The sequence below is a fragment of the Notothenia coriiceps genome, unplaced genomic scaffold (assembly GCF_000735185.1).
Source record: "Notothenia coriiceps isolate Sejong01 unplaced genomic scaffold, NC01 NC01_scaffold00024667, whole genome shotgun sequence".
Lineage (NCBI taxonomy): Eukaryota > Metazoa > Chordata > Actinopteri > Perciformes > Nototheniidae > Notothenia > Notothenia coriiceps.
In genome coordinates, this window is record NW_011357368.1 from 1,143,788 (window position 1) to 1,163,441 (window position 19,654).

The window sequence follows — 19,654 nt, forward strand, 5'->3', positions numbered from 1 at the left end:
TGATGGAAATGAGATTGATGCTTCTGTTTGCATACACGTTGAGGCGCATCCCATAGTGAGACATCGAACGGAGTGTTATGAATGAGAACAAACAAACACAAAGGAGACGGCTGGAGCAGTACAGCCACCACAGCGTTACCTAATGCAACTCTACACTACGTCTTATGGTGCCATGTACCGGAGAGAGAGAGAGAGAGAGCAGCGAAGCGGGGGGGGGAGAGAGATGTAATACGGTTTCCTGATAAAGCTGTGGTGAGTATGTGCTGCAGGGAGGTGGATGCACAATGCACCCAGGAACGAACGCTAGCTCCGGTCCTTTTTACTGTGGACTCGATGTCCTGACAGGCTGGTATTTGTGCAACCTGCACAAACACAATACTGCACCATGATTACAAATGGTGAAATACAATGTAAAACTACCGAAAAATACCAGCTCACTAAAACACAACCGCTCAACTCAACGCAACTACTAACTATACCCGCGGTCAGAGAGCGGAGATGTTTACCCTTTGTGATGTAATATGACGCGTTTGACGTATGACCTTAAAAAAAAGCAGTTTTTAAGAGCAGAGCTCAAAATTCCTCCTTTCCCTCTGAATTCCTGCCCTTATGTCTCGTAAAACAAATCAAATCCTACATTCACTTTTTTAATTGTAATTTTCAAGCAAGTTTAAGCATAAATGTAGAAGAAAAAAAAACCCTGCAAGATGCTCTTTAACTGTTTAGACTCTCTACCGCTTTATGTCTTTCTTTTTTCTCCGCCAAAAGGAAGCAAAGATGAACATGATGGATAGTGAGCCATAGTAGAGGAAAGGAAGGGTTTTTTCCCCCCTTATGTCTGTGTTCAGCCTTTTGAGGGAAGAACTGGGATGCAGGCCAGCCAAAGACTATCAAAGAACACACACACACACACACACACACACACTACTTGCCAGTTGGTTAAAGGAAAAAAGAGAGGAAGCAAGTGAGTTACGAGAAAGCAAATGAGTAAGAAAGAGAGATGGTGACATTGAGGAAAGGAAACAGGGATAGAAAAAAGCAGAAGATGAGTCGTATGGAATAATAGCAGCCTAAACACTATGGGGGAGGAGGATGTTAATGTCACCATTACCTCTTACCCTTACTTTCTGCATCCTAGCTTAGACCACACCCATCTTTAAACTCTGACTTAATTTGTATTCATCAACACATCCGTAAAGTTTAGGGACTCTATCTTGCACAGTTGCATGCTATCATACATTCTGTCCACAGACTGACAGAAAAACGCCGACTAGTAAAGTAATCACCATCTCTTTGGTAGTTCCCACTGCTGTAGGTTTCTCCAGGAGCATATTTTGCAATGACATCCATCACAAAGAGTCACCAGGTGAACACATTACCAGTGTTTCTGTCCCGGTTGGTAATGCATGAGAGAAAGTGGAGGCGATAGGGCGGGAAGTAAAGCAGAGATGGTGGACAATGGACAAATGTAAGCAGGAAAGGGATGAATTTGCATACACTTTGTCCTCAACAGTTTCTAAGACACACGCGGTCAGAAAGACAGAGCTAAAAGAAAGAGATACCCAGTGACAGATATGGATGGAGCTATAAAGACAAACAGCAAACATGTATGCAGCGGGTATATTAATGGACAAAAGATTAGATATGTTAGAGATATGAGGGAGAATTGAAGAGCAAAAAGTCACAGACCCTTAGCCATGTGCTCCATCATTACAACCCTGTGTGTGTGTGTGTGTGTGTGTGTGTGTGTGTGTGTGTGTGTGTGTGTGTGTGTGTGTGTGTGTGTGTGTGTGTGTGTGTGTGTGTGTGTATATAAAGACACTGTCATCTGATTATCATTTTCTCCTCCATCATTTCTTTACCTCTTTCATCTCCAGTGCAATTCACTTTTTAAGGGTCACGATGGAAAATTGAATGTGAAACTTACTGTATTGAAGTAATGTAAATTGCCTCATTTACTACAACATGGGCTTTGAAAACAGTTCTTTAGTATATATTATTAACTGATCTCTTCTGTTGTTTTTGCTAAACATACCGGAAAAAAAAAATGTGCTTACTTTGCTAACGGGTAAAAAATAATGGATAGGTGTATCTTAAACAAACATTTACTGCCATTATCTCTATGCATCCTTTTGTTGTTTCTTTTTTTTTAAGTAATAAGAAATGTTGTCTTTTAACACACTTATTTCCACAGGGCCATTTGGGTCTTTTTTTTTATTGAAAATGTTATCAACTGTACAATAAAATGTGATGATTTTTTTCCTCACCCCACAATTTAAATGTGCAGTTTGACTAAGAGGGGAGGGACTATTGATAAGTTAATTAGTCAAATGTGAACTATCAGTCCCATTGGTGCATCACAGATAACTTTAAACAATTGTAAAAATCAGTAAGAATATCTGTCTGCCATCTTTACATTTGAATATACTGTATACTTTATACAGAGACGTGTTTCTACCATTTAGCCTTTCCTTGTTGATACATGGAGAGGGACAATCAGATTATTAAAAAGTCTGTAAGAAACAGCAACAATGTAAAGTCAACTTTCTGCGTTAACTAACACCTAAATGTGGCTGTCTCTCAACATTGACAATAGTGAGAATACCCAAGTAAGAATAACAACAGCTGAAACACCAGAGGACTTACTATTTATGAGTTCAACAAGCAATCCTTTACAGATGCCTCACCTCCACAGACCCTTTTTATAATTTTCTCCCACACCTTCTGAAGGCGTTGTTTCTGCATGTATACCTGAAGTTATGAGTCATCTGAAATCAACATTGTCGTGCCGACCTTACTTATTACTTTATTATTCTGCAATCCCTGTATCAACTTCTTACATAAATTCATACATTTCAGGCCTTTTTTGTATTCACGAGCATGGGAGCAGCTCCAAGGATTATGCAGCAAGGATTACATATTTCATTTATTTTTAATTTAGTTTTTATGGCCCTCCTGAATCAGTCAGAACTGCAGAATCACCCTGGTGATCCTCGAAACACTTGAAGGAATACTTACCATACCCAACCTTGAATCACAATTATCTCCCAAATGCAATATATTTCCTATTATTCTCATTAGTATTTTTCTTTTACCTTCACTTTTTTACCGGCCTGCATAATCAAAGGCATGTTTTAGTGTTGGTTTTCAGTGCAGTAGTTCTCTCGCCCTGACACTCATGTTTGTAGGAATTGTATTCATGTTGTTCCACGTAATCTTACTCAGTACTCAGCCTTACATACACATATCATTCACTCTTTTGTTTGGCCATGGTTATCTGTACCAGAGTAGTGTTTTAATCACCAAGGCAACATAGAAAGAATATAACTTTATGTTCTATTCTCTTCTATTAAATCTTGGTAACGCTGAACACAGCTGGGTTCAAATCTTCAATAATAGTTATTGCGTCTGGTCCATTTTCTCCTCTTGCCCCAAGCTTTCTGGAAGGACGACATATTGATAGTCTATTATATAGTATAAAAATGATATATTATAAATATTTTATATATGATCTTATGTCATAAATGATTAAATATGCAACCAAGGCTTGATAGTTCTCCCGATTTGTATCCCCGATCTATGTATGAAGCAGTCCGACAGAGAGAAAAGAGCAGGTGGGTCTGTTGTTTTTGGATCGGTGAGAAAATAAAACACAGATCAGGAAGTCTAGTTGGGAGTAACATCCGACGAAAGACTTTTCAGATCCCAAAACTCATGAACCGATCAGTTTATCTCATAGACAGGATTTTGAAAACCGTGGAAAGGGATCAAAACAGCAACTGTTTCATCTTTCATCTCAGATAGATGCCAGACGTACTGTTAAATGTTTGTCCAGAGACCCTGAAGTGTTGTTCCTCATGTGTTGGCCCCCCCCCTTATCGGTCAGCGGTCCGCTAATCTTTTATGCCCAGCCATAGTTGGTATAACAATTGCCAGAGTATCACAAAATAAGCCCCTCTTGCCAAGTCCATGAATGCATCTCATCCATGTGTAGCTCACGTGTCACAGAGTGTATAGCCATTGGAGGAGCTGGATCCCTTTTGCCAATAATTCCATTTAGATAATGGTTACATTTTTTATTTGGTATCCCCGACAAAATAGACATTAGATTACATTACATTGCGTTTAGCTGATGCTTTTATCCAAAGCGACTTACAATAAGACCATATAGCCCTTTTTTAAACAAGTGAACAAACAGTGTGGTGATATTTGACTTGCCTTAATCACAAAAGGCTGAAGGGCAGTTTTAGAATAATATTTAATTCAGCATCAACTCCTTACGATCCCCAGGTGACCGTTAGCCCTGGATGTTTTTAAAGGTTTTACAAACCTATTAAATGTTAGGGGAGCAGTCCGATTTGTGCAGTTCTACTTTAAATGGCCTTTGAGAAAATGAAAATGACATGATGAACTGACATAAAACAGATAAAAGAAAGGGGGGAAAAAACGATGAGTGCAAGCTGCTCCTGGCACCATGAGGCAGCTGACCCAGACAGCAGCAGATGCTCAGATCGGAGCAGGTGGAAAATGTCACTGAATTGGCTGATGTCCCTCTGGAATTCATAGGTAACTTCAGCAAAATGCACAGCCATTACAATCACCATAGTGCAGCAGCAGCTCAGTATACAGATAATGTATTTTACACAGCCCCAACTTTCTCTTTCCTCTCTTTGATGTTAGAAACAGGTCAGACTGTGGTCATTTATACTGCCCTTTATTTGTTCAAATGATGTACGGCTCCAATGGGCTTTTCTTTTAAAATTCCATTAGTGAAGTATATGGAAAAAAAGTATCAATCTTTCTGCTTTAAATTGTAGTGTCTTTGTGGAGAAGCTCTTACGGCCCGTCTACACTACAGGCATCGAAAAATGCTTTCAACGCTTCGCCCATTCACTTGAATGGGGTGACGTAGAAGATTTTTAATCTTCGCCGAACTGCATTGTGGGGAGCATGGCATGGCTTTGCAAGCATCACGAGCATCTATCGGCTCGATGCTTGGCATCAGCCAATCAAATCCCGTTTATGCAAATCTGACAGTACAAGCGCTAGCCAATCAAACCGCGTGCAAGCTGGGAGAGCCAGACCGCAGTTAATTTCCTCATATTCCAAACGAGAAATTACGGTAGCAAATCACTCGGTTCTTTACGACCAGTACTATTTACCGGGATACAAACCGGAGGAACCAGGCATGGAGGGAGGTGGCAGAGACAGTGGGTGAAACTGGTAGGTTTTTCGCCTGTTTGGAGAGTTTATATCCAGTTTACTTCGTTTTAACATTGCTATTGCTTTGTATGTCGGGGCGGGAGATTCATGTGATTGGTTGTTGGTCGCGTTGCTCGCAAAAAATCCCCAAGCTTTCAGACACGCCCACCTCCAAGATGTTCAAGATTTTTTCAAAGCTGCTGTGTGGACGGGCCGTAAAGGTGTTAAGATAAGTTATTTCTTGTTCTACCTTATTATTTCTAATCTCAAGTAGCCAGACAATCTTCAAAGGTTGGTGGAAAACCTTATCATTATTCATTATTATGTTCTTCAGTATCCCGATGCAGCAGTTCCAATATGTGTGATTTAAAAAATGCTTGCCTCCAGCTAAGAAAACTCACTGCATCTATGCTCTTTATAACAAGCCATTTATCCAACCAATTTACTTCAGACCTTTGTAGCAGCCGCCCCTAACAACTGTTTTACCAACCCAGTTATTCAAGGATCATTTGTAGTCTTTCTGCAACACAGGGTTGCTCAATTTAATGTAGTTTCAAACCATGACAAAACTAAAGAGAACAAAAACTGTAGTGCTATTGTTTTTCTCCTTGCATTTGCCTTCTGGGTAGTGGTACAGCCTTCCGAATCCTAGAACCTTTTAATCAATTCAATTAATCAGGTGTTTCATTATTTGCTAGACCTAATAATCAGCTTCTTAATAAATGTTGCAACAGATGAGCCAATGTCCCCGTCCTCTTCTCATCCTCTGTAGCACATGCTGTGCTTCTCACTTAGCACAGAGTGGACACTTCTATATAGTGGCAATGCTTTTAAACCTCGTACACACTTATTGTGAGTGTCTGGGATAGAAGGGTATTAAGAATGTAGCAATTTTTAACGGAGAGCTACACTGACATTGACTCATTACAGAATGATAGGAATACACAGTCTAGGGCTGCAACTACTGTTTAATGTATTATTGATCATCGGCTGATAATATTTTAGATTAACATATTTTTGGGGTATAAAAAATGTAAAATAACAGCGGAAAATGTCCATACCAGAAGTCCAAGCAACCAGCAAATCTCCATATTTCAGAAGTTTACAAATCATTTAAAAAATTAAAAAATACATATTAAATATAGATATATATAATTAATTCCATACAGTAATGAACTTTAATATAACTAACATATGTCAACTTTATTGCCTGCAACTGATATAAAGTCACAAGGCAGCACACTGTCTGTGAGTACAATAGGTATCATTGTGCTCCAGAGGGTTTATTAATCATCTCATTTAGAATTCCATCAGTCATGATCTGATAAAGATTCTATTAAAAACATCAGAGGAAGAAGTTCTCCTGCAGATGAGATTATGTTCGTGTTTGTATTGTGTGTTTATGAAACTCATTATATAAATGCCATGTTTGGGTCATAAGGCATGTTTTTGACCTCTTCTTGTTATCGTTTACATTCATAGTTACATTGATATGGGAATTAAAAGTCGCTAGTGTATCGGCTATACAGTAGTTGAGTATTCTGGCAGCCTGTCAAGATATACAGCAGCGATAAAGAAAATGTAATATTAGAGTGTACAAATACTGGCACTTACAGTGGGGCAAAAAAGTATTTAGTCAGCCACCAATTGTGCGAGTTCTCCCACTTAAAAAGATGAGAGAGGCCTGTCATTTTCATCCTAGGTATACCTCAACTATGAGAGACAAAATAGAAGAAAAAAAAATCCAGAAAATCACATTGTCTGATTTTTAAAGACTTTATTTGCAAATTATGGTGGAAAATAAGTATTTGGTCAATAACAAAAGTTCATCTCAATACTTTGTTATATACCCTTTGTTGGCAATGACAGAGGTCAAATGTTTTCTGTAAGTCTCTCCTCTAGAGCAGTGATGTTTTTGGGCTGTCGCTGGGCAACACGGACTTTCAACTCCCTCCAAAGATTTTCTATGGGGTTGAGATCTGGAGACTGGCTAGGCCACTCCAGGACCTTGAAATGCTTCTTACGAAGCCACTCCTTCGTTGCCCGGGCAGTGTGTTTGGGATCATTGTCATGCTGAAAGACCCAGCCACGTTTCATCTTCAATGCCCTTGCTGATGGAAGGAGGTTGTCACTCAAAATCTCACGATACATGGCCCCATTCATTCTTTCCTTTACACGGATCAGTTGTCCTGGTCCCTTTGCAGGAAAACAGCCCCAAAGCATGATGTTTCCACCCCCATGTTTCACAGTAGGTATGGTGTTCTTTGGATGCAACTCAGCATTCTTTCTCCTCCAAACACGTCTAGTTGAGTTTTTACCAAACAGTTATATTTTGGTTTCATCTAACCATATGACATTCTCCCAATCCTCTTCTGATCATCTAAATGCTCTCTAACAAACTTCAGATGGGCCTGGACATGTACTGGCTTAAGCAGGGGGACACGTCTGTCACTGCAGGATTTGAGTCCCTGGCGGCGTAGTGTGTTACTGATGGTAGCCTTTGTTACTTTGGTCCCAGCTCTCTGCAGGTCATTGACTAGGTCCCCCCATGTTGGATTTTTGCTCACCGTTCTTGTGATCATTTTGACCCCACGGGGTGAGATCTTGCGTGGAGCCCCAGATCGAGGGAGATTATCAGTGGTCTTGTATGTCTTCCATTTTCTAATAATTGCTCCCACAGTTGATTTCTTCACACCAAGCTGCTTACCTATTGCAGATTCAGTCTTCCCAGCCTGGTGCAGGTCTACAATTGTGTTTCTGGTGTCCTTTGACAGCTGTTTGGTCTTAGCCATAGTGGAGTTTGGAGTGTGACTGTTTGAGGTTGTGGACAGATGTCTTTTATACTGATAACGAGTTCAAACAGGCGCCATTAATACAGTTAACAAGTGGAGGACAGAGGAGGCTCTTAAAGAAGAAGTTACAGGTCTGTGAGAGCCAGAAATCTTGTTTGTTTGTAGGTGACCAAATACTTATTTTGCCGAGGAATTTACCAATTAATTCATTAACAATCCTACAATGTCTCTCATAGTTGAGGTATACCTAGAATGAAAATTACAGGCCTCTCTCATCTTTTTAAGTGGGAGAACTTGCACAATTGGTGGCTGACTAAATACTTTTTTGCCCCACTGTACGTATATAACCTCCAAACTTATAAGCAACGACATATTCCTTAACATTCCTCCCTGCTGAAAAGGTATATCGGTGGAATGTTGTTTGTTGGCTTTGCTATGGACAGACAAGGTCTGTTTTTCTTTGTTTACTCCATGGTTGCAGGCTACTTTGTTGAAAGAAAAATATATACAGAAATATTCTATGAAGAGTTTATCTATGGCGACTGAGATCTACTTTGCAGAAAAGTGCAAGACTCCAACGACCAACCTTTGGAGACCAAGAGCGCGTGGTGAATGTGTAAAATATTTATAGCACATTGCATAGCCTTAGGATAAGAGCATACATCATGACATTTGGTCAGAAAACATTTCCGAGTTTCTCAGTGTTATTTCTGTCGTGACATGGGAAGAGTGAAAGCCCTTGAAGAGCATCCAGCAAACAGAGCATCACACTGAGAGTCTCTCCAACAATACATAATTTGATCATATACTCTGTTTTATTATAAAGGGAAGAGCTCCATATTATCTTATCTTAAAATGTATCTGAAACTTAACTGAATAACGTGTGGTTGTCTGATGTGTTTTTGAAGATAAATACATTGTTTCCTATGGTTACGCTTACTAAAAGTCTCCCTTTTTAGCATTCAATAGTAGCATGAGCAGATTGAAAGGGATACTGTGTAGCAATGTGAATAAACAATGTGTTTTATTTGTATTTAATTATTATTCACTATGCAATGTTAAACATATAACTGTTTTAATATACATATATAAATGAACCTTCATATCTGCTTGTAAAAACATTATAATGGGTTGAAAAACATGTAATAATGAACAGATGAATGGGGAACTTAACATTAGCCTTATCTGGAGACTTAGCAATAGTGTACATCTTTGTAAAGTTTTCATCAAATATTTGTGTTGCATGCTAGTAAACTGTATATGGTCCATGTTAAAATATGAGTTTCTGCCCTTATCTGTTTTTTAGAAAAAGGTAGGTGTGAGGAAGAACAGGGGAATTATATATCAGAACATAACTCTTGAATCACCACTACTTCAGTCAAAATTGCAAATATTACATGTACCGGTACTTCTTCTGGCTTATGAAAAGGTAAAAGCAAATGAAAAATGACAGCAAAGTGACGGATACGCCAGTCTCTGCTGATTGATCAATTGGTCCAAACATTACTGCCTTTCAGTCAGACTACAGTGGTAACCATTCCAAAGTATAAACTTTTACCTTTATCCCCTCGTATACAAAGCCTTTATATAACCCAGTGTTCACTTACCATTCATAATTAACATTGTTACCAATGTTCTCCTAGGTTCATTATATATTTATTTTATTATGTTTATTTGAGCATCATTGACACATACATTCCCTTTAAAATATTAACTTATCTTAACATGAAATGAAATGCCAGTGTGTTCTGGCACACAATCTTATACCCGTAACCATTTAAATAATCCATAGAAACATGTGAAGCTATCGAAAAATGGAAATGCCAAGTATTCATGTATTTAAAATAACGCTATCATATTGTTATGTGCTTGCATCAATTAATTGATAGAGATGTTAGACTACATAACTCAGCCTTATGTCTTAACAAACATAATTTACTATAAAATGTTGAATCTTCTAAAAATACCGCAATATGCTTATTCACAGGACAAAGAGACACACACACATGAATCTGTAAAGCTGGTGTTGCATTATTCCCAGCTGGTAACCAGGCAGGTGGTGCTTCTCTGAGGTGTGTGTGTGTGTGTGTGTGTGTGTGTGTGTGTGTGTGTGTGTGTGTGTGTGTGTGTGTGTGTGTGTGTGTGTGTGTGTGTGTGTGCGTGCGTGCGTGCGTGCGTGCGTGCGTGCGTGCGTGTGTGTGTGTGTTGCGTGCGAGTGTGGAGGGGTTACTGGGGTCATTACTCTCCTCCCCCCCTGCTCCTATCTCCTGCCCCGGAGCGAGACTTTCTCCGCTGCTTCTTTGTTAATATGACAGGCCCTAATAGAATAAATAAGGTGCCTATTTTTACCTGGCTGCTGGCAGGGTGATCACACTTTACACACATACCAGCACGCAACACTGCGCTGTAGGTTGGTGGAGGGCTGAAACCTGACTCTGTGGGCGCCGAGGTTGAAGAAGGAGGTCACAGTGATTTAATTGAGAGAGAAGGTAAGTAGGGAAGCTGGGGAGCCAGATACAGAGAGATAAAAAACAAAACAAAGCTGTAGATACAAAAAGAATGAAACAATAGGAAGTTATTAAAGTCTGGCTTTCTGTTTACTGCAGACGCACCTTTGCTTTTTCTCAATATTTTCAATTTGATCTGACATTTAACGATTTAACAAGCTCCATAATGTCACCTTTAGGTGCTTTTGAAGCACATTCATTTTTTAATTGGTGTTGGAGTGTTTTGAAAGGACTCCAAAGCAAGTCATTATTGGAAACAGTTTTTCAAGCAAGCTGGGCTTCAACAAAACTTCCTGTGTGATAGTTCAGTAAGTGAACGTCAGATGAGGGAAGCTGAATGCGGCTAATCATATTCACATCCGTATATGGTGATACAAATGAGGTTTTAATTGTGGAAACATGACCTTCAAAATGTGTATGGTATCGGAGGCAGTTTTAAAGGCATATTTGGTTGAATTAACATCTTAATATGATATGCAATTAGAAAACTACAGACACATGAGTAACATTTAAGAAAATACCAGCATACAGATTCTTGGTTATGTAGTAGAGAAGTAGAGCAATGAGCCCAAAGTCACTCACCTTATATTTCCATATACTTCATAATGCTGGCTTTTAACATGTTGGGTGTAGGGGGTCACCTACAGTACATGTGGCTGAAGGAAGTTCAGCACCACAGTCTACTGTATATTGAGGTAGATTGATAGGATTTTATCCTCTACATTTAATCGATAATTTGGAGATTAACGTATTAACTGAACCTCACCTGCTAAATAAAGCTGATGCAACAACCTTTAAAGGGGTCTTTATATTTCCAATCAATTGGATTTACTTGATGTAATAAAGTGTTGCAACATGAACAGAGCTGAGCCTGCTTTCTCTCCGTTCGTGTCTGATCTCTGGCGTGGTAATTGAGGTCATTTGTCTGACAATAGGAAAGTTGTATCACAACCAAGTGCAGGGAAGAAGTGCTATTAATCACCCCGACGGCGACATGGCATGGTGGTTAAAAACACACTGCACACAGACTGACCACGGTTAATGAGCTATGGCCCCGTCTCTACAAACATGGCGGATACAGCAATGACAATCAATGCATGGCGTGTCCGAGTACAAATATCTGTGTGTGGGTGGGTGTGTTTTGCCTTAAAGTTTCTGGGTCATTAGGAAACAACTGGTGTAAGTCTTCAATTAACTTTACAGACGGTGGCATACTATGTGCTTCTTCCACCTACTGAGCTCTGGTCTGCTGATTTTAATTCACACTGGATGCACATCTGCCACAACATATCAACGTTCCCCGGGATTTTTTTATCAATTTTGGATTAAAGGGAAAATCTTCGCTCAAAGAGTGACTGTTTTATGTAACTGTGTAATTTTTGTATTCATGATAATTCACAAAAGCAGATACCAAAGTATTAGATTTTGTAAATTAGATGTTGCTCATCATATAAACCACCTTGAAGCTTTCCCATGACACACATAAGGTGAATGAAAATGTTTCTCTCTTGATGCAATACAAAACATCCTGTGCAGTATTGAAAAACATACCGTATCCATTTTATATATCAGTAAAGGTGGGGTAGGTAAGTTTGAGAAACCGGCTAGAGATACACTTTTTGTTATATTCCATGGAATGCTCTTAACATCCCGATAGCAATGAATATCTTAACTGCTTTGACAAAAACACCATTAACAAATGTCATCTCTGGAAGCCGTAGTACTGTAAAAAGCACGAACAATCATTTTAGCCGGCCCGGCTAAAATAACTGGATAGCCTACCTGCCTGTCAGCCTTCCATCTGTGCACAAACTCATCTCGTGCCCTCATTGGTCATGTGCGCGTTTGTGTGTGTTGGAGGAGGGGCTCTGTAAGGAAGTGGCAGATTTTTTCCGGTTGTGTATTTTCAAATTATAGCGCACCGGTTTCTCAAACTTACCCCAGCTTTAACCATACACATAAATAAGCCTTTACACTGCAGGTGCAGAAAATGATCGGCCTGGCTTCACACTGAATATGGAAGGCGTTGGATATGTGGAGCAAAGGGCGAGGACATGGATCATCAAACTCTCCTGTGAGCTCATTACTCCCTCCAAAAGGCCAGGACGTTTCCATGAAGCCAGGAAGAGATTAAGAAAGATGACTCTGATTTTGAGTTCTTGCCAATGGAATCTATTAGCTTTCCTCGTAAACGAATTGTCTTCAGCCAGGCTGAGACTAGCCTTTATTGAATCATCTGAAACCTTCACAGGCCAATGTAATCACCTTGCTCTCTTTGTCCGTTTGTCAGGAAAATACATTCTGGATAGATCTCACACTACTTCAGTGTTTTTATCGTGGGGGCTGATAAAAACAGGAATGTTGGCTGAGGGAAATAATGTATGACCTCCTGTTACTGTAACCTGGTCTATAGCAAAGGTAGAAATAGTTGTAAATGGGAATTGAATTAAATACAAAAGTCTAACAAAAATCCTGAGACATTTGAGAAAGGCAATTATTTTTTATTTTTACATGTCCGCAATTTTCTAATTTAGTGAAATTATGTCAAAAATCAGGTAACTTTTTTAAAAATTTTTAAACAAGTCTATTATTTTCCATTAAACAGGGTTCCTGTAGGTTTCACCAACTCAAATGTAAGACTTTTTAAGACCTTTTTAAGACCACTTTGAATATAATTTAAGACCTATTTCACGGCAATAAACTATGAAGGAACATTTCTATGAAAGAAGAAATACGTACATGTATTCATGTTCAACATAAGAACGATGACTGAACATAACAGCATAACAGTACACAGAACTGGGTTAGCGTGTTAGACAAAAAGTGTGTGTGTGTGTCTCTGTGTGTGTGTGTGTGTGTGTGTGTGTGTGTGTGTGTGTGTGTGTGTGTGTGTGTGTGTGTGTGTGTGTGTGTGTGTGTGTGTGTGTGTGTGTGTGTGTGTGTGTGTAGTGCTAGGTCGTATACCTCCTGGGTTTTAGGCGGCGGAAGTGACGTAATTGTGGATGAGAAGTCGGCAACTTTTGTATTAAAAGTTTATCGTTCACCCTAAATAGAGGAGAGTTCCGCTCACGCATGTCTTGTCACACATATGAGATTAATAAATGAATAATGAGATCATACTCTATAACAACATTAACATTTGTGAAATATACTTACATTTAAATAATAATGGTTTGATTGTTAAATAATAACTTACAGTTCTTTTTTGTGTTGCATTTGTGGATAAAATCCAAAGAACATTTAGGATATAAATACTGGTCAGATATCCACCAGATCTTTTAGTGATTGTTGTCTCTCTTGGAGAAATGAAATTGCAACATCAAATACAGAAGTTAATCTGAAACAAACTCAAATACCATAATGAAATTAATCCACCAATTATGATTGTTGTTATAACTTAAATGTTATACCTGGAAACACAAATACACAACCGAATGCTCGTCTCTTGTCCTGGGACCCAGGAGTGTACTATACATTTGTCTGGTATCAGTAATTGAATTCACTACTTATTTTTCAGACAACTTTTTACTTTTACTTCTTACATTTTGAACACAAATACCTGTACTTTCTACTTCTAACATTTTCAAAACAGGCTCGCTATTTTAGTTTAGAATAAAGAAGTTTAATCAGAACTTCTACTTTTACCAGAGTATTTTTAAACACAAGTATCTGTACTTCTACTTGAGTAAAGGATGTGTGTACTTTTGCCATCTCTGCTCATGGCATCCGTCTTACAATTAAGTCCAAACAGAAGCAGCTGTACATGAACCTTGACAATCAAGCATCTTTGTATTGCTACAGGTGTGTTGAAAATCAGCCATCATTCAAATCCACCATGTCCTGTAAAAGCTCTGCCAAAGCGATCTACAAGAAGTATTTCCGTTTAGAATGCAGACCAAAAACCGAATAGTTTAAACCATTGTTTGGATGGCCACACACACATAGGAATTCATGAAAGACTGCCACCCTGGGATCCCAGTCAAATCTCTTCCCAACAGGGTACAACCAAAAATAAAGGGAATGTAATAGGGGCTTTGTAAAAAAATAGTTCCCATGTGATGATTTCTCCAGGCATGAATTTATTAAATTATTGAAGTATCCTCAAGAGCCCTGCCAATTCTAGAATTTTAACATAATAATCCAGAACACCCTACACCCACACACACTGCAATAATCGACTGTGTTCCTGTATATTATACACAGTCACAAACACAGACCTCACCCTTGATACTCAGGCCAAAACAATTACGCTCCATTTTTTATAAATATCATTCCTTGTGTGTGTCCTACCTTTGCTGATGTCCTGGTACTCGAGCCACAGCTGTCTCTGGACCTGTTTGTTGGGGTACCAGATGGTGCAGGACTCCTGGAAGCCGTACACCGCCTCCTGAACATAATGGTTCCCAAACTCCCTGAGGATGGAGACAAAGTCGATCCGCTGCGTTGCCCCGTCCAGGGAATGGATGGCCGAGCTGAAAGCTGGGTAGAAAAAAAAAAAGGTATCCAAATGAGAAACAAAAAATATAACCGAATGCAAAGATATATGCGTTTTGTTTACTCAGCTGTATCTGGCACACAAATGCCTCTTTTCAAAATGTAAGGGTTTTATCACTAAGGCGAATAAAGCTGTTGAGCCTCACAGGATCTTCATGGATCATATATAAACGCAGCTGAGAACTTGGTATGGATTATTGGTAACCCTGACCATAACTACTAGTGATACCTACTGTTCATATCCTGCAATATGCTTATGGGGGCGGGGGAAATAATCGATACAGCATAGTATGGCAATACTTTGCGTGGCGATATTGTATTGATATTTTATTATATAAACTTTAGCATATCCCTCCGAAAGATGGTCGTACACTTGACGTGATGATTTCTAATTTATTGAAAACTCAAAAAAACAACGTAAAGCTATACAACGACACAAAACAACAAATACATTCAAGCTACATCCATATGAGCATTACTTTAGAATACCATTAAACAAGTGAACTTAAAATAGTTAATAAAGTTATAATACAGTATATAAATAAATTAAGACACAAAGCACATTTAGTATATAGTTAACACTAATAGTGTGCCTCTTCGGGGGGTGCTAATACATAATTAGCATATCGTAAAATTGCAATACTATCGTATCAAGGCTTAAGTATCGCCATGGTATCATATTGTGGGGAGCCTGGTGATTCCCACCCCTAATGCCTATTATCATCTTTATTTATCATCATTTTAGTTGACTAATTATTATTAGTTATCCATTAAAATGTACTTGAGATAAGAATAGAAGAAGCCTATAATGTGTAATAAAGGATGTCAGACAAATGTCTTGCAGGAGATATAGGGTAAATTATTGTATGATATGAGGGATGAGGTATATGGGATTACTTTGAGCTAGTATGACCAAAACAATCAAGGAATTTGCATGACTATTTCAACCATCTATTTTAAAATGGAAATGGAAATAAATACATTTAAACTCTTTAATACTGCACTTCACTATTAAAAAGCTTAGTTTTTCCTGTTTTAATCCATGTTTGTCACACTTTTTAAAAGGCACATACTGTATTTGAATTACCAGCATGCAGTAGCAGTTTCGTCTGGTGTCTGGCACAAAGTGTCTTAAATAGGTTTAGTGGATATGTGAGCCCACTGCTTACTATTCATGAAACCTTTCAACCACACAGTGCGGATCTAAAGTGACCACACACAGACCGGGAGCACAGGCTCACAAAAAACGAATTATTTTGTGTGTAATGTAAAATAGCCCAAACACTTTGAAGATGTTTCATAATGCCGGATGAAGGGTCAGAATCAGAATACCTGATGAAAACAGATGATAGCAAAATGTGTAGATAATACAGCTTGCAAGACTAGGCAACAAAAATGTTGATCATCCAGTTGCAAACGTTGTACTGTAGCTCTGTCTTTATATTCATATTAGTAATATAGATAGAGTATGAAAAATAAGGTGATATGATATTACCTTATTTTTTATACTCTATCAGTTGATCTTCACTCATAGAAAAAGTGCATTTAAAGTTTGCTGTCGATCACAAAAAGAGTTACAGCTAATAATGGCCTGAGTAACGTGTGGTGCCAATATTGGGCTTTATATATAATTATATTTTAATATAAGATAGCCAAGTAAGGTTGTATGATAACCATCAAAACTGTTGAGTTTATTGAATAGGACACAGCACTTTCTTTTATACATAGTGACAAGGAAGCTAAGCGCACACCATTAGACACATGTCCATTCGACTCATTTCCATTAGACACTTGTCCATTAGACACACGTGCACTTCTACGTACTGTATGTTGTCGGCCAACATGCCATCTGAATCATTTTAGCCTGAGTCTGTTAGTGTTTATAATGGTATCTTGTACCATTGACATTACCTGGTTGAAATAGACCCATATTGCTAAGTTCAGTTATTATTCATTGATTTCCTCTTTAGTTTTGTTGTGAAATGTTATAGTTGCCTTCAGACAGCAAATACATATCACACTGTCTCTATATTTGAAATTCTTACCATGTTTTTACTATAGTCGTAAGGAAGAAGAAGAAGATGGGCCTTTATTGATCCCTGAGGGGGACATTCAGTTTCCAAAACAAAACCCTACCCACTGTGAGTTGTATTGTGTGGATTTGCTATTGTTGTTTGAATGTTTTCCTTAAAAAAACAAAGGAATTCTCGCTTTCAATCACTGTATATTTATTTCGAAATAAGGTTTCGAATCCACTTGCATCACATACAGCTTAATCTCTGACTGGATAGGACAACCCCATCGGCAGTAGTGTGGCAGGGGGATGTCACAACGACTCAAAGGTTAAAGATTACTGTTTCCCTCTTTATTTAGACCTGGATAAGTGGTGGTAAAAACCTCGGGGTCAAGGATATTTGTATAGCTCATTTAGACAGAAAATCTCCCTTGGGGTTTTAATGTCCTAGCAGAGACCTAAACTGAAATGACAGCTTTTTTTTTACCCACAATGGTGAAATAAAGCACTACTACTGCTGCATTCACATTATGCGCGGTAAAACAGCTCTGTGCTGACGTTGCATTTCTATGGAGACGGAGGTGCCGCTAGTTTAATGTGAAACAAATCAGATGACAGCTGTATGTAGCAGCTCAAGCTAGCAGCGGATGTAACCATATCATTGAAACTAACTAGCTTTTTTCCCTGTAAGGCGCCCAACCGCGCGTTGAGCAAAGGGCAAATCCTGTATCAGCAACTATAGGGTAAGGTAATGGGTACATACTTGAAAACAAACAGGATAAACATCTCTCTAATGTGGATTCAACACACTATGCCACAGAATTAAATCATGACATTTGAGAGAAAGTATGTTTGATATGTCACATTGACCATCATTTAGAAAATATGATCCTTTCTTAGTAAATAGTGGAAAACAAAAGTGCAATAGCAATTAATCATTATCATTTCCATGCAGTATTAATATCTCAGCAATCACGCTCTGCTTGTTTTGACTTCTCCTCCACAATTAAATTAGGAGGCCACTGAAGTGAGAGACAGAAAGCGCTGTGAGGATGAGCGATGGGGGCTTCGCTATCAGACGTAAAAAAAACAGTAGCATCAACCATTTGGTGGAATTAGGATGAGCTAAAGTGGCAAATGGGAGTGAAAATATATATATATGCGGAGGGTGCCGAGTTGCTTCAGAGTGAAAACAGAAAGCCTACATGGCAGCCACTTTCAAACCACAGCATCACCATTGGAAATGCATTGGAAGTGTCATGGCTGTATTTACGGCACTTATCAAAATGGAAACTATTTATGATGGATTTATGAATAATGCATGCACCTGAAACATGATACAAATCCAAATTATCAGATGACACGTCCAGCCAGGCAGAATGAATAAATGTGATATTTCAACAGATTTTAACTTCACCCTTTACTTCACACTGCCAACAGGACAATGCAAGTTATCTAGTGAGGCAAATGAAATAAAAACAAGGCGGATATATTTTTATAGAATAAAACATTTAGTACTGAGAAACCCATGGGGAATAGTCAGTAAAATCCTCTATGTGTCAGCAACAAGGAGCGGCCTTCAGAAGAAGTGTTGCTTTACTAAATACCTATCCACAGTTATCTTATTCTGTGAAGTTTCCATGGCAGGCGCTGTCAGAACTTCTTGGTCTTGCCATGGATACAAAGCTTTGTGATAAATGAAAGGCTATCAGAGGGACAGAGACAAAACAAGAGGAATGAAGTGACATACATGTCTCTGAATCAGAACTACTATCTATCTATCTGTGTTTATCTGTCATCATACGGGCATGCAGCAGTCACTTTTTAACTCTAAACACGGCTCTATGACATTTAAACTAAACCCTTTTCAGCTTATTTTACACACCAATCAAAATATGAGGGATTAGGTATGCCGGTTGATAGACCTATTGTCCAAATATCGTTACAAATTAGTTGTATAATATGAATAGAAGTCAGTGGCACATGAAAACTCTTCCAACAAGTGCAACTATCACATACCTTCTACATCTATTATACAATGTGTTTAGTAGTCTATTTCACATTAATTACAGGGAACTTCAATTTATTCAGGTACTGACACAAAATACTATGTTATTATTTGTTATGTGAAGTATAAACATATCTATATAGCACCCCATTATAATGCTATGGGTTTAGCTGCTCCCTTAAACAGACTGCAAAAAAATAGTGACCCTTCCTGTCATTACTGTAAGAAAATCATTGTTATGCAGTTTATTCACATTTTGTTTAGAAACATCCGTCTTCATTAGCACCCAGGGACTATGTGTGCTTCTGGATGTATCGTCTATTAAAACAATAATGAGTTATTATTCAATTAAGCAGTGAGTTTAAGCCGTAATAATAATAGTCAGAGGGCATTGTGTCTCACAGCACTCAGGGCCTCTTGTTTGCTTGTGCTTGTTGAGCAGCTTTCTTTTTTTATTCCGTGCCCTTTTGAAGTGACATTTCACTTATTTGCGATTAGAGGGAACTTGACCCTGGCCCATTTATTGCTTTTCAGGGTTTTCTCTAAGTACTGCCGCCGAGCAGCACCACCACAATCCAAAAATAATTGACTGTTTCCACAAGGGTTTAATTCAATGTAATGGACCCAACTCGAACCT

General features: G+C 38.6%; 1 protein-coding gene across 1 annotated transcript in view; it reads right to left on the reverse strand.

Annotated features, from left to right (window-relative positions):
* LOC104955390 (cytoplasmic dynein 2 heavy chain 1-like) overlaps positions 1 to 19,654 on the reverse strand; it is a 164,842-nt gene that overhangs the window by 53,245 nt on the left and 91,943 nt on the right. Inside the window, exon 16 of the mRNA XM_010782718.1 lies at positions 14,792 to 14,980. Coding sequence (XP_010781020.1) covers positions 14,792 to 14,980 — 189 coding nt within the window. The remainder of the gene's footprint in view (positions 1 to 14,791; positions 14,981 to 19,654) is intronic.